The sequence below is a fragment of the Astatotilapia calliptera genome, chromosome 13 (assembly GCF_900246225.1).
Source record: "Astatotilapia calliptera chromosome 13, fAstCal1.2, whole genome shotgun sequence".
NCBI lineage: Eukaryota > Metazoa > Chordata > Actinopteri > Cichliformes > Cichlidae > Astatotilapia > Astatotilapia calliptera.
Window position 1 is genome coordinate 25971331 of NC_039314.1, and position 16606 is coordinate 25987936.

The 16606-nt window shown below is 38.4% G+C and overlaps 1 protein-coding gene across 1 annotated transcript; it reads left to right on the plus strand.

Moving 5' to 3' along the window:
- Nucleotides 1–47: 47 nt before the first annotated feature.
- On the plus strand, nt 48–10087 carry LOC113035498 (gap junction alpha-5 protein-like). The gene is made up of 7 exons (XM_026191106.1): nt 48–408; nt 3982–4109; nt 5533–5697; nt 7522–7818; nt 8099–8164; nt 8259–8407; nt 9373–10087. Exons 2-7 carry the CDS (start codon nt 4041–4043, stop codon nt 9839–9841), a joined length of 1215 nt encoding a protein of 404 aa, XP_026046891.1. The 5' UTR covers nt 48–408; nt 3982–4040; the 3' UTR covers nt 9842–10087.
- Nucleotides 10088–16606: the final 6519 nt, after the last annotated feature.

Sequence of the window (16606 nt, forward strand, 5' to 3'; positions counted from 1 at the left end):
CTCTGGACACAAATTGCTCCAAACTGCTGGATTGACTCCTTTTTCACTCCCCTGAATCAACTTGACCTTCTCCATTGATCCGTCTTTGTGTCAGTCTCAACCTGTCTGTCCTGAAGTTTGTCGGGTTCATCAAGTTCACGCTGACATTCAGTGACTGAGGCTGAGCAGGAACGCTCACACTCACAGCTGGAGAGTGGCCGTCATTCATCACAGATCATCTGAATACGTGCATCTGTCAGCTGTCAAATCTGCTGCTCCTACATCCTGAGGATCAACTCTGAAGAGGAGGAGTGCCTGGCTTGCTAGCACCTCACCAACAGGAAGAAAGCATCCATCAGTTTAACTTCAGTCTACAATCATCAGGCTATCACTGGATTAGAAGTTTCCTTTCTCTGTATCCTAAATCGGGTAAAGTATCTGTATGTGACAGAGTTTTAGTTAATATCAGTTTAATATCAAAAGTGTAAGCATCTTTTTCTGTTTTTATGCATTCCAGTGTTAATAATGACCACATCAGTGCTAAAAATGACCGCAAAACCGCATTTTCAGACCGCAAAACCTTAAATAAGATCACAAAGAAGTGCCAGAAATAAAAGGTGTGTGTGTGTGTGCATGCCAGTGTGCATAAAGATAGAGAAATCTTTGAGTAAATTCTTAAATAATTAAGAAATTAAACTTCTTTTGTTACTTGAGTTTGGAATTTGGTTTGTCTCTAAATGAACGCCCATGATGTTGATGGATGTGGCAGAATTTTATCACGTTGACCTGTTAATACTTTCTATTCAGCTTATTATCGCATTGAAAACATCCTCATGTCTGACCGATGTCAATGATTCATCATTTATTATTGTAAACCAGCTCGAGAAAGAGGGGGCCTTTGTATTTGTGTGTCTGTGTGCCCATTATCAAGACAGGATGCAGAACAATACTGACTCCACATATACACACCCAGTCTCTCTCTCTCACACACACACAAAGAGAAACACACATGCATGCAAAGGTCAAGAGAAAGTCTATACAAGGAAGTAATATTGTTATTAATGATGCTGGGATCACTTGTGAAAGATATGAATGGGAGCACACAGACACACACAACACAGAGACACACACACACACACATGGTTTGTTCGAATCTTCTGGGCTTTACAAAAACAGGAAGGGATGGGCATTTAATAAATAAGTTGCCAAAAAAGTTGTAATCTGATTTTAAACTTTTTTTTCTGGTCAGATTTTTAAGTTCATCTTCGTTTCTCATCTGAAATTAGTGCTTCTTGCATAACAACACGTCTGAAATAGACTTTTAATATAAGTTTAATATGAGTTCCAAGTTAGGGACAAAAACAGTCAGAGACATTTGCCCACTGGTTCGAGAAATGACATCAATCAAATGACAGAAGGGTGAGAAATTTGGCATGCAAAGCAGTCCCACTCCACCCAGAAATGCTCTTTATTGTTCCCCCTGTTTTGGAAGTCTGTACAGAGTCTGGTACTCATCAGAATCACATTTTGTGTAACATCAGAATCCATAATCCAAATACCTAGGTATGTCGTCATCAGTTACCTTGTCTGTGTTTCCTTTTTATTATCTTGTCATGTATGTATCTACACATACATGTATTTAAATAACAAAGATAAATGCAAAATCTCCTCAAACTTTAAAAATTGTGACACAAAATCTCATCCCAGGCAGTCAAATACTGCCACGTGTAATGCAAAAATAATTTAACAAATAATGAAATGAATTACTTTCTCAAGTAACTAAGTAATGTACTCTATGTTACATGTTACTTTTAAGAAAAGTAAAAAGTAATGTGAAATGTTTAACTTTTTTTTAACCCCAACACACCCAGTTGAGTCCCAAGTGGGATAAATGTAGGTTTGCTCTGCGCCCACACAGCCCCACAGTTCACCCACACCTGCCCACTGTGGGGTCAAACAGGCATGTTTGCTAGCACATTCTTTATGATAAGGAATCACCATGAAGGAATAAATGACTCTTGAGGAGAAGATTAAATGAGGCTGAGAGAAGGTCACTGATTCAAAACCTCAGTAAAATAGAAGTTAAACTGGTTCTTATTGATATACTGCAAAATAACTCAAGAAGTGAAAGATATCAGGTCATATTCCAAGAATTTGAGAGTTTTGGTTTTTGTCTTTAAGGGTAAGTGCCTCTATTACGTAGAGACTTGAGTATTTAACAAGCAAAAGATTCTTGGTTCAAGCACAAGCGACATAAGACCTGATGGTTGTGTCAGGCCAGGTGCCTGGTGTGAAACTCTCCAGCATTGTGCATTGATGCACATTGTAAACGAGGGAGTGCTTAAAGGAAGCACAGATTTTAATCAACATTCCATACCAGCTGGTGACAGTAATGCAACATGGGGCATATGTGGGTCCTACACTCTTGATCCTGGTACTGGTATGGAATGTGTGTACTTCTGGGCTCCATACCATTCGGTCCAGATGCCTAGTCCCCTACATGCATTGGCATGGTACTGGGGCCCATAATGGACTGCCCACACTGGCCCCAAGGGGGCATGTTTGCTGGGAAGGAAGATTTGTATTCATACTGGTACAGACTCAACCAAACATAGGAACAGACTGGATGTGTGTGTATGTGTGTGTGTGTGTGTGTGTGTGTGTGTGTGTGTGTGTGTGTGTGTGTGTGTGTGTGTGTGTGTGTGGTAGCAGTGTTTACAGTAGATCTCTAGTTTTCCTTCCCCAGTGACAGGCGGAGGGGGAGTGTGGGAACAGAGAGGAAGCTAAACTAAACCATGGGCACAGACATTTTTATTAATGGGGTCGTGGCCGGGCTGGAGAGAGGCTCACACATACACACACGAACACACACACACACGCACACACACCTACACACACACACACACAGCAACAGCCAGTCTATTCCTCAATGGTTTATCCACTCATCAACTAAGGTTTTTTGAGCAAGAGCATGGAAAAAAGATAATAATTGCACCAAATTTGGAATTTTAGAAGGTGCACTAATACTCCATGAATAGAAAACAAGGAGAAGCACACACAGTGAGATATTTTAAGTAACACAGTTTGCCCAATCCCCAAATGAAAGAAAATAATACCAGAAGAATAACCCCATCTTTTTCTCCCCAGCCAACCATAAAACATTGTGCATTAAAGGCAGCATGCATACAGCATAATCACTGTAGCTGGAGAATATTTCTAAATGTTTTGTGGTTAATCACGAATTCATGAGAAGTGCAAATGAATATCATACAAAGATATAAAACATTTTTTTAAAGATTGCCCCAAGTTATTCTCAAGATATGTGTTTAAATCAGCCCACCTGACCATAACATACATGACAAAATCTTCCACTGAAATATTTCAAGTCTTTTAGCTCTCCAGATTAAAACACTACAAAGTGATATTCTATTCTCAGTATTTCTCCTGGATGAATTATTTAAGTTGAAATATTTTGAAAAATATTTTAAATCCGCTTTATATACAGAACAAGGAAATGTATATATATATTGAATATAAGACTGTTATACTATAATTTTAGTCATTACATGGCATTCAGTTATGCGTTTCACATTTCTTCACATTCATAGCCCTAAAATCTATTTATAAACAAGATGAAATGTTTTTTTAAAGGAAGATTAAAAAATTGCGCCAAACAAATGTTAACAGTTGATGTTAATTTAATAGATTTTCATGCTTTTTTCTAAGATAAAGACATTTTCTCACTTGTACATTCCCTGCTTTTGTTGAAAAGCATTCTCATGAAGTAATAAAAAAGAAGCTACATCTCCATAAATGTAGGAAGTCCTAAAATCTATTGAAAACATAAAATTCTGTCTGATTCAGGGAGGATTATTCTTGGTACCTCATAGATTTTTTATTAAACTTTGTTATAAAATTAGTTTGTAAGATGTGCCTGAATGCATCATGTGACCCACCTGTTACTCATGCAAACCTTCCCATGCTCTTTGTTGGTGTGTTCAGGTGGATATTGCCCAGCTCACAGTTTAGCAGTGAGTAAGGAATTTGAGTTGTAATCAGTCATGGCAGACTGGAGCCTACTGGGAAACTTCCTGGAGGAAGTACAGGAGCACTCTACCTCTGTTGGCAAGGTGACATGCAAACACAGACACGTATATGTACACACACATTGCATACTAACACACAAGACTGGTCCGACATCCTCTGTTCATGACAGACAAACATATACACTCAAAACAGAACATTCATGTATTTCTAAATCATCCTGTTTATTTTGTGTATCCCGACTCGTGGTTTGTGGTTTCAGAGTCTTGTAACACTAGAATGAAATATCATACAAACATCTGTTAGTTTAACCATTCGAAACTCAACTCAACAAGTCTTAAAAGAAACCAAAAACAAATAACTTCACTTTCAGAGATTTTATGGAACTAATGTTACTTACAACTGTAACGATAGTAACCTCTGGTTTTCAGTGCATGTCCATTGTTGTAAAATGTGTGCATGTACTGTGTGCGTCCTCTTTCTTCTGAGAAGCTAAGTAGTAGTAGTCCTCAAAGTAAGTTGTTTACAGAACTGTTGGCAAAGCTTAGGAATCCAGGAGCACAATTTATAAACCAAGATAACAAATTTAGACATGGCACAAGGTCAAGAGGACTGGAATTCACGTTCTTTGTGGGACTGTTTCTTTTAAATCTTTGTTTCACTCGCTTGGTTAGGTTTAGGAAATGATGACGCTCTTGGTTTTAAACCCCCCCCCCCCCCCCCCCAATAAACATTACATATCATTGAACTTGTGAGAAGGCTCAGTTTTCTAGTTTAGATTCTTTCTTAAATAACTAATTGTAATGGTCAATTCAATCAGTCAGCACTTTGTGTACTTTTTCTAAGGCATTTTTAAATCTGTTTAGAAGTACTACAAAGATAACCAGCTCCTAAAGTATGTAATAACTTTAGTTCAGGGTGGCCATGAAGTCAGTACTGGCAGACCAGCTATTCTCACTGCCAGCCAGCTGATGGCTCAGTTAGAAGTTGTCAAGGCATCCAACTGGCAAACCTCATACAGGGAAAACTATTTAAATGGCACTTTACAATCCAGCTAAACTCCGAGTCCTCCTTTCATGGTGCACCCGACCTAATCACTGACCTATTGTTCTCACTGCTCTGTGCAGGGTCTTGCTATTGCTCTCCCTGCTTGTCCATGGATGGAGGTGGAGTTTCCATAACATAAATATACTACCAAACACAAATAACTGCAGATGAAAATAACAATTTTCATTCATTATAGTGGCCCTCCCCTCTGGGCTGGAGTAACCTTTAAGAGCTGTTTATACCTTTATTGTTTTAAAAAGGGTAAAAATGGGAATGTCCACAGTCTAGACTTTGATTAAAGGATATTTTAATTGAAGCAATTCAGCAGAAACAAATAATTATAGTAACACTTAAATTACACTTGTCCAATTAACCTACTCTGAGCTAATGCTGATTTTGTTCTAATCTTTGGAAGAAGAAGAAGACTGGAGGTCATAATTGCTTCATGTTTTTTCTCCACAGGTGTGGCTGACCATCCTGTTTATCTTCCGAATCCTTGTTCTCGGGACAGCAGCTGAGTCATCGTGGGGAGATGAACAGGAAGATTTTAACTGTGACACTGAACAGCCAGGCTGTGAGAACGTCTGTTATGACCGAGCCTTCCCCATAGCACACATACGATACTGGGTAATGCATTGGCAGTCAAAGATTATCTTTTTGTTTTAACCAACTGAAATCAAAGATCATAAAGAAGTCAGCCAATCCATCTTAAAGCTTGACATTTTATTAGAAATATATTAGAGTTACTCTATCACATCAACCAAAAGAACTTCTTTATACCTGTTGATGATTTTTAAACATTTTCTAAAACTGTAAATACAATATGAACTCTAATTAGTCAGTTGGAATGTATCTGTGTCTGTACATCCCTGTTCATTCATCAAACATTTCAGGCATCATACCATAAGTCTTTATGGTATGATGCATACCATAAAGACTTGAATGGTATGAAAGGTTAAGTTTCCAATTACAACGTAGGTTATAACATAGTCGTTGCAGTCGTTGAAGAAAAAGATTTAATTTTAAATCTATCACGTGTTAAGATTGGTTTGCCACCTTCCTTACAGCTATTTACTTCCATTTATTTCAGTGCAGTGTGAAAAATAAATTGCAGTCACTTGATGTCCTCAAGGGATTAATTATGGTGAAATGTTTCCATTTCATACAGGCTATTCAATGAGATTATCTATGCTTGCAGCCGAGAGCAAGGGCTGCTTCAAAAATGCCTCCCTGCAAATGAATCCTTCCCCCCCCCCCCACCCCCCCCACCCCCCCCCCACCCCACACACACACACACACAACAACAGTTCAGATCAAACAATAAAACTCTTATCAAAATCTCAGAACCAAAAAAAACGGAAACTCATTTCCCAAGAAATGTGGCAACACTTTGGGTTGATGCATACCATAAAGACTTGAATGGTATGAAAGGTTGAGTTTCCAATTACAACGTAGGTTATAACATAGATTTCCAGGTCTATCAAGCTTAAATCTTTGCATTCTACTGCATTAGTCTGACCTAAATTTAACAGCTTCCTAGAAAATGAATAATCTTCAATGGTGGAAGTTAAACTCTTGCAGATATCAGATTAGTGAGTTAATCTTTTAATTTTGCGTCACTATCCTTTGTGTAAACCTAAAAAAATAAATGTTCAAGTAATATGTTCAAGCAGGCTGCAAAGCCTGCAGTGGCAGCTGCCCCAGTTTGTCCCCCTGAGTACAGACTAATACTCAGGACTGAGCCATAGCTTCAGTTCAAAAGCCCTATTTAAAAAGGAGAGCGCCACCTGTTGCTGTTCAAGCACTCAACTGCTAGTTGAGTCATTCTGTCAAAGACTGCAGGAAAATAGGATCCAAATGCATTCTCCAAATGAGACGGGTTTGAAGTGAGCAAAACCTTTATTGTGGCCGATAATAAAACAGATCATAACATAACAAAGTCCAGAAACACAGCAGACAACAGAAGGGAACACACTAGAAACTATAGACATGGGGGACGTGGAAAATGGGTAAAAAGAGACAGCTGAAATGAATCAGGATGACTTGACACAAGGAAGTAAAATTAAAAGCAAGGAACAAGCAAGAACAGATTATCAGATAAAAGAAGATTTAAGGGGAAGAAAGAGAGAAACAAAGAACTAAGACACTAAGAAACATGGCAATCAATTATAACGGAGAACAAATTACAACATCAATTATGATTCTAAAGTTCATGAAAACACATAACTGGGCTAATGGGCCAGAACAATGACACATCTCTTGCTTTTCATACTTTCAATCACTGATGCCTGATCTGCTCTGGATGAGAATTTCGTTGTTTCTCTCCCCACCTAAATTGTTTAAAGTATAAAGTCCTGGGAGTCCATACTGAGAAATATCTCACACTGCTGCAGATGAAAATAACAACTTTTGTTTTACTTTTGATTATAAATCTTATTCATGTCTTTCTAGGTGCTCCAAATTGTGTTTGTATCCACTCCCAGTCTGATCTACATGGGCCACGCTATGCACACTGTCCGCAGAGAGGAGAAAAGAAGGAACAGGGAGGAGGAGGGAAGAGAGGAGGGAGGGGGAGAAGAAGACCCAGGAGGAGGTGAAGGAGGAGGTGGAGGTGGAGAGAAACAAGAGAGGAAAGGGGAACGAGATGGAAATGAAAAAAATGAAAGTCACTCAGCAGGTCGAATTCGCCTGAGGGGAGCGCTGCTGCAGACATATGTTCTGAGTATACTGATACGCAGCATCATGGAGGTAAATGTCACCATTTCTGCCTTTAACTTAAACATAACTTGATAGCAGGTCAAGATTTCAAATCTGTCTAGTTCAAGCTCATGTCTGTCCTCCAAAGGCTGTAGGTGGGTCTGAAATGCCAAGAGAAGTAAATTAATGAAAAATTGCATTGCAGAGTTTGGACCAAATTGCTCATGAAAGTTTAGGATTTGTAAACATTAAAGGACTCGTATTTGTATTGTGCCTAAAACATGATGTCTACCTGTAAAAAAAAAACAAAAAAACCTGTCCTTCCATCCAGGTGGTGTTTCTGTGTCTTCAGTACTTCCTGTATGGAATCTTTCTCAATCCTCTGTACGTCTGCAAGGTAAAAATCAGACATAATTTTGATTTCTCTCTATGCTATTAACCACAATATTTGGGCCTATAACAGTAATTCTCTTGTTCCTTTGCTCTTTTAGGCATGGCCATGTCCACATCCAGTTAACTGCTATGTCTCCAGACCTACAGAAAAAAATGTCTTTATAGTGTTCATGTTGGTCGTGTCAGCTGTCTCTCTGGTCCTCAGTGTGCTTGAACTACATCACCTGGCATGGAAACATTGTTGCAGGTCAGAAATTCATTGTATAGTTTTTTAGTTAGAAAAGGTTTTTACATGACGACATAGACGAACGAATTCAGAATATTCTTTTGAACTATGATGATAATTGATGATTATTTTTTTAGGTAATTAATGATTTGATTTAATGATTGTTATGTTTATTTCCTATTTAACTCATTCACTGCCATTGACGTCTATAGCCGTCAATTGCAGTGAATGAGTCAATGGGTTTAACTCATTCACTGCCAATGGCTGGCAGTGAATGAGTTAAGAAGCTTAAGGTTGATAAAGTTACTAAGACCTATTTGAGCATTTAGTCATTAACAAAGATGTAATTTGTTGCCAGTTTGCACAAACAAAAATAGTGGTGAATTATGTAACAGTTTATTTCATATCAGGTACGACTGTGTTAATCTGTTGTTTTGTGACCCCCAAAGTGGCCAGAAAAAAGTGGAGTTTTAACTAGACAAAACTCCACTAACTCCACTAAAACTCCACTAAAAATGAAAAAATAAAGGTGGCTTTTTTTCTGAAGAGTAAGAGTAAATACTGCAATGCGGTAATAATATCCTAATATGTTACTAGACACAGGTTATTCTCCTGTATTCAGTCTAAACCTGATTAAAGAAAGAGATAAAGATAACGATTGCTGATGATTCAGATTTTTGGTCAACAGTGAGACATATTCATATGGATTTTAAAGTCTTGTAAAATTAAACAATGCAACTTTCTCACGAAATTTCATTTCCCTCAAGAGATTCGATTCCAATAACAATTTTAAGCCTTCAGTGATTCAGATGTACTTCCTGGAATTTACCATTAGAACAAATGGAATGAGGAAAACAGGGAATGCTTTCCACTTTGTGGTAGTGAATTCTTAAAGAAGTGTTCACAGCGGGCAGCACGGTATGTTGTGGTTGGCAGCATAACTTGAAATCTTACATTTTCCCACTGGTTCACTCTGTTTATTGCAGGCGATTCTTGTGCTCTACAAAAGCCAACAAAGCAGCCAACACCTCTCTGAGCCGACAGCTCTCTTTGTCTCCTCCACCACCATCGACACCACCCCCAGATTTCAACCAGTGCGTGACTGGCTCCACACACTTCCTACCCCTCCCCTTCCCCAACCACCGACTAGCAAACCAACAAAACTCTGAAAACATGGCTACCGAGCAGAACAAAATGGCAGCAGCAGTGGAAGAGGTAAACTTCCTCCAAATGAGCTGCTATTCGCATGGATGGCAGAAGACCAATGACGGTCAGATCCAAGATGGGAGATACCTGAGACCCGATGCTAACTGCTATACCCCCGAGAGCAGGGACGTCGGCTGTGTTCAGATCCAAAATGGTGGCCCAGATGTGCTGCTGCATAAGGACAAGCGAAGATACAGCAAAGCCAGCGGAACGAGCAGCCGAACTAGAGCAGATGACCTCGCAGTTTAGAAAAAAAAATAAAAAATAGATAATAGATTTACAAACCTGCTGAAAAAAACCACACATGCATAAAAGACAATCTAAAGCTGAATAAGTCCGTTCACCTTAGCTTTCATAACATGATTCATTTTATCTAAGGAATCATGCAAATGATGACTAATTCCTTTTATCTTCTTCCTTCCAACATTATACGGCTCCTAATGACTTAAACCAGGGGTGTCAAACTCAAATACACAGTGGGCCAAAATTCAAAACTGGAACAAAGTCGCGGGCTAACGTTAATATTTATTGAAATATATTTGTTCCTCCAGATATAAGAATGAATCTTTTCTTATGGACAAGTTTAGCTGAAAAACTGAATATGGAACAAGCAAAGCTTAATACTAAACAATATATATATATTAGCTGTATAATGCCAGTAGGCCAGCTCTGATAGTAATTTGGTATGGCTTCGCGGGCCAAATGTAATTAGGCTGCGGGCCAAATTTGGCCCACGGGCCAGAGTTTGACACCTATGACTTAAACGATGGTCTTTACCCAACATCTGAGTAATCGCCCTGCACTAGGGATTGAACAACTGGGCAGCAATGTCTGGAGTTGTGGTGCTACACAGATTGCTAAATCCATCAAGAATAACTGGATTGTGGCTTCTTCTTGAACTGAAACAAACATGCACCTGAAGCTTGCACTGTTTATATGCTGAGACTTAAGTCACCAAAAAGGCCATAAAAGGTGAAAAAAAAAAACAAAGTTTGGGTGACACCATTGAGGGAGTCTGCACTGTAGAGCATAGATGTCTTATTCTTTTCTTTATTTACTGGTGTGACTCAGTTGGGCACAAATTAATTCATGACTTTAGTCACAAGAATGCTGACAAAGCCTTTTTTGAGAACAGCAGCAGTGACTGTATCTGAAAGCTTTTCAAAAACATGCTCTTTGTGATTTTTATCTCCTGACTAACAGCAGCTTGTGCAGGCTAGAAGAGATCTGGTCCAAGTCACAGCTGCCTTAATAGTACTAATGTGTTTCAGGACCTTAAAAGGCCCAAATGGAAAAGCTAAAAAATGCGCTAAAATCCTGACTGTGACGTATTTGTTATATTTCAAAGCCCAAAGAAAAAGGCATGAGGCACATTTATTTAAAGCTTTATTTTTAACATCATGTAAAGGCAAACACCTCTTAAATATATATTTTTCTGAGATTTTACTCCCAAAATTTGTCGCCTATCATTGACGATAAACTTAAGATAGAGATGAAGATTTCCTCCAATGCTAGTGCATTTACCTGCTTGCCAGGTATTTCACTTAAACCTATAACAAACTTACACTGTGTTTATTTCACTGTTACTTCTTCACATTTTTTTTTGCAGAAATGTTTATTCTAGCTCACCTGCTCTATAATCAGTTGAATTTCGTTCTTACTAGGTGCCATTTGAATTAAATGAGACTTTAAAACAATACATTTACATTTCAGTATCACATAAATATTGCATGAGCAGTGTTTTTTATAGTTCTTGCTGGTTTGCAGTCCTTGAGTGTGCCCAGGAAATACAAAATTGAGCCTCATGTCTTTGGAAGTACCAGCACTGGACACACTGGGGACTTCTATGCTACCTGTAGACTGAGCCTAAACTCTGTGGCTTATTGGCTGGACTTATGACTGACTTATTTAACATTTTGCACTGGAAATTTACAATGTGATTTTGTGAAACCGCTTAAAAACATTTTGCTAAATTTTTTTCTTGTTTGAACTGCGCTCTGTTTTCAGCCACATTTGATACCGTGTAGATTATCTTTTCACACCAGCATGTCTTTTATCATTTCTTCTCAAAGATTTCTTGCATTTCCTAAAATATGACAGTCTGGATGATACTGATGGGTTTCTAGTACATTATATTATGGTCATTTTAGCTATGAACACACATAGAATGAAGCATGGGACTACTACTATGTCTAGCATAATGTATATGATGTGTTTTGTTTCAAATTGTTCGTAATGTCATTGGACACACACACAAAAAAGGTTGGGTATTAAGCAGTGACCAATGCTGTTAATGACAATTTAAATTTGTTTTATATTTATTATTACACTTGAATAATGTGAATGCTTTATACATTTTGAAAATAAATGCATCATATGCAAACCATTAGAGTTTGTGCTTGGAACCACAATAGCCAGAAACTGTTCGTGTTCATGCAGCAACTATGTGGACTAGTTCTGCAGGATATTATGTGGAAAGTTAAGACCTGTTTGCTACAAAGCATCATAGACTGTATATACAGGACACACATGATGCTTTCAGTCAGGAATGCAAATTGCAGCCTCAGAGTCTTTGAAGACTCAGAGTTGCTTGACATGTTGATTTTTTTTTTTCTTAGAGCCATAGGCAGCCATATTTGGAGCTGGGAACATCCTGCATTCATAAACTGTACTGGTGCAACATGAAGACAGCAATATCTGCTGATTAGCGCTGAAATTAGAATTTCACTCACAGAATCTGAAGCACACACTTTTATCCCTCACAGCAGGCCATATTATTTGTCAGGTAATTCCATTGCATCTGCAAAAATGCTAACAAAAGCTACAATTAAAATATTAAGCCTTAAAAAAATCAGTGTTGTGAGTTGTAAAAGAAATCCAAGAAAGAAGGAGTTCTATGTAGAACGGTGGCTGTAAATATGTTGTTTTTTTTTCCGTTAATGAAATTTGGTTATTTTAACATAGGCAATTTATTCATTTTTGAAGTCAGTCTCGAATAGACATTTAAGTAAATGGAGTTATTGGTACTTCCAGACCTCAAGGTCAATGTTTGTTCAATATCTCAAGCAACACATCACCACACATCTGTTGAGCTTCTGTAATAAAATTTAAATCAGCAGACAAGCAGAAAGAACAGAGTCATCTGAGCACCAAGGATTCCTGTGTTGTGTTGTTACTATGCAGGAAAAGTTAAATGTATAAATACACAAGTAAAGTATTTTAATAGTATCTAATAGTATACTTAGACTAGTCTATGTGTTTCTAACTGTAATTGCACTTAATACTGCTAAGTTCACACAAATTGATAATATGTGCACACAGTTTGCTTGGTAGAGAAATGACCAGTCATTATGACAGTGTAATCTATCTGCCATCATTATGGCACATGTTTTCACTTTGGGCCAGCAGACTTGATTTCTTCCCATGAAAGACAGAACAGTAACGATGGACAAAACAGGCATCAAGATACATGAGAAATGCTAGATAGTTTAAGGAAGGGGCACTTTTATACATTTGTCCTGATTCCCATGGCCAACTTCCAGCATGGACAGGAGCTGATTGGAAAATTTCCATTAAGGTCATTTAAGGTCCAGGAATGTTTGGGAACTGCAAAAAAGAAGAGCTTCATGTTTTCTTTTCCCCTCTCTTCTCTTGTCCCATCTGTGGCAGCCATGTTTAATCTGTGGTAAGTTGTTTAACTTCAAGATATCAAGGCTCAGCTTATTATCTAAATATTAGATAAATATATGTCCTTTTTAATAGTATACTACTACTACTTATAATAATAATAATAATAATAATAACAAAAAATAAAGACCAATTAAATAAAAAATATAACCACGCCACAGCTAGAAGTGAAAGTAGATGCTGTAAGCTGTTACTTATAACAAACTTGTAGCATTACAATGATGCAACATGCAGTCACAAAACTGCACAGGTGTGTAGTTGGGAAACTGCTGAAATCAAATCCAAGTTAAGTTATGAATACAGGTTCCTCTTTACAGTTAACTCACTGTGGTGTGATCCCATCACAAGAGGTTCTTGTGAGAGATGTAAAGCAATAAATGACCATTATGAACATCATCATTATATTGTATTTCAAAGGAATTGTTAAATAATGTTAGATGAGTAATTAATAAATCACAAGTCACTGGGAGGGTAAAAGTCTTGCTTCTGGGTTGTAGAAGCATATTGAAGGGCACTTAAGTCCCACTTAATAAGCATTGTGAGCTTCATTATATGAAATAGATTTTTTTTTAGCTGTTTTTGTTGTTTGTTTGCTTTTGTTATCTTTTGGTAGTAAAGTTTGCCAACCTTCTGCTCTGGGAGATAGTGGAGCTGGAAAACAGTGGAGAGACAGCATCCCCATCTGGTGAAACAGGGTAATTTATGAGAGATATTAAATGGTACTTTTTAACCATTGACATGATGGTTTAGTGAATTCCAGAATGTATCACACACTGTCAGTCTGGATATGGTTTAGGAGTCCAGACCATAGTGCCTAGTGGCTCATTAAGTTTTTGATAATAGAAAGTGGGACTAAACTTTAACTCCTTTAACTTTAACACCTCTCTGGGCACTGAGCAAAAGATAGACATTTATATTAAATAGCAAAAATAAAGTGAGTATAACGAGATAATGCCTGTGCCTCAAAAATTTAGCTTGCAGTTTGGTATTCCTTTGACATAAAAAGTGTGAAAACTAATGGCATTTCATCACATTTCAGTATTTTTGCAGTTATAGTTATATGTTTAACGTGTTGAATACAAAAATAACTCAAACTAAATTCTGTCTTCATCTTTTTATTTGTCTTCATATACATAGAAGGAAGAAAATCAGAGTTGTCAAGAGTGTCAAATTTTAAAATGGATAGTTTGCTTTAAATGTTGTGTTTGTCCTGATCATCCTGGAGAAGTTTGTGGAAAAGGAATTTAGACATTCATACGTGGTAATTGTTGTTGCATAATAACGGTGAATCTACACAAAGATGTCTGCATCGCCCCTGCTGTTGGATGATCCTGCTGTTCTTTGATGGCCGATATTATGCTTGTGCAATGATTGATTGGTCAGGCAGGTATGTAACTGCTGAAGAGGCTGCTCAAGAAAAATGGTGTGAACCAGGTAACAGTACCTTATCAGAAGAGCTATCGGCAAAGTCCAGAAATCGTTCATAACATAAAATAATGTTTTTTTTATAACTCATTAACTTTCTACAAAATGTGATTTATGTTGTTATACAACAGTGCTAATGACCAGCTTAACTAAATACATTTTTTTTGTCCATTCTTTATTGCTAATCTGTGATTTAGTGGATTGGACTTATTCTTCACTATATGTCAGAGTCAGTGCCATTGTTACATTCTTCAAATTTGTAATCAGCAAAACGCAAAATAGAATAGAACAGAGAATAGAATAATCCTTTAATTGTCCCACAAGGGGAAATTTGGGTGTAACAGCAGCAAGAAAGACACATATACAAACAAACAGTACACAAGACACAGAACAGAAACATACACAATTTTTACATATTTACATCAAGGACAATGGTTACCAAAAACTGAGTACCATACTGTTATTAAATAAAATAAAATTAAATACAGATAAGGGGCAAACCCTGGTTATAGTGTGAATCGGTTGATAAAATAGTGCCAAGTTACAGCGCAGATGTAAACATCTATGTTTGTTGGGAGCAGTTCTGATTGTACAGTTTGACAGCTGCAGGGAGGAAGGACCTGCGGAAACGCACCTTCATGCATCTAGGATGCAGCAGTCTGTCACTGAAGGAGCTCTGCAGTTCAGCAACATTTACGTGCATGGGGTGGGAGACTCTGTCCATCAGAGATGTTATTTTGGCCAGAGTCCTTCTGTCTCCCACCACCTGCACTGGGTGCATCCCAGAACAGAGGTGGCATCCTAATGAGTTTATCCAACCTCTTCCTCTCAGCTGCTGATAAACCGCTGCTCCAACATACAACACTGTAAAAAATGACAGATGCCACCACAGAGTCATGGAAGGTCTTTAAAAGTGCTCCCTGTACTCCAAATGACCTGAGCCGCCTCAGCAGGTAGAGTCTGCTCTGACCCTTCCTGTAAAGAGCATCAGTGTTGTGGCTCCAGTCTAGCTTATTATTCAGGTGAACACAGGTACCTATAAGAGTCCACTATCTCAATGTCTACTCCCTGGATGTTCACCGGTGTCAGTGTGTTGGGTCTGCGTCTCCGGAAATCCACCACCAACTCCTTGGTTTTCCCCGCGTTGATCAGCAGGTGGTTCTGCTGACACCAGTCCACAAAGTCCAGAGTCCACTGTCCATACTCTGAGTTGTCCTCACCTGTGATGAGGCCGACTATGGCAGAGTCGTCAGAGAACTTCTGTAGGTGGCAGCATGGGGAGTTGATGGAGAAGTCTGCAGTGTAGAGGGTGAAGAGGAAATCTGCATTTCATTGCAGAAAAGTGGACAGTGCAAGACAAAAGCAGCAAAAATAAAAACTCTACAAAGAGTACAGTATAGAAAGTGAACTATACAAACAATCTGGAAACATAAATATGGACACGTGCCATATATATATAAAGAATTCCTGCTTGCCTTCAATCCTTCAAGCTTATATATATATATATATATATAAAATTCCCCACACGCCCCTGTGGGCGGTCAATCCTTCAAGCTCGGGTCCTCTACCAGAGGCCTGGGAGCTTGAGGTCCTGCGCAGTATCTTAGATGTTCCTAGGACTGCGCTTTTCTGGACAGAGATCTCCGCTGTTATTCCCGGGATCGGCTGGAGCCACTCGCCTAGCTTGGGAGTCACCGCACCTAGTGCTCCGATTACCACTGGTACCACTGTCACCTTCACCCTCCACATCCTCTCGAGCTCTTCTCTGAGCCCTTGGTATTTCTCGAGCTTCTCGTGTTCCTTCTTCCTGATGTTGCTGTCATTCGGAACCGCTACATCGATCACTATGGCCGTCTTCTCATGTTTGTCTACCACCACTATGTCTGGTTGGTTAGCCACCAC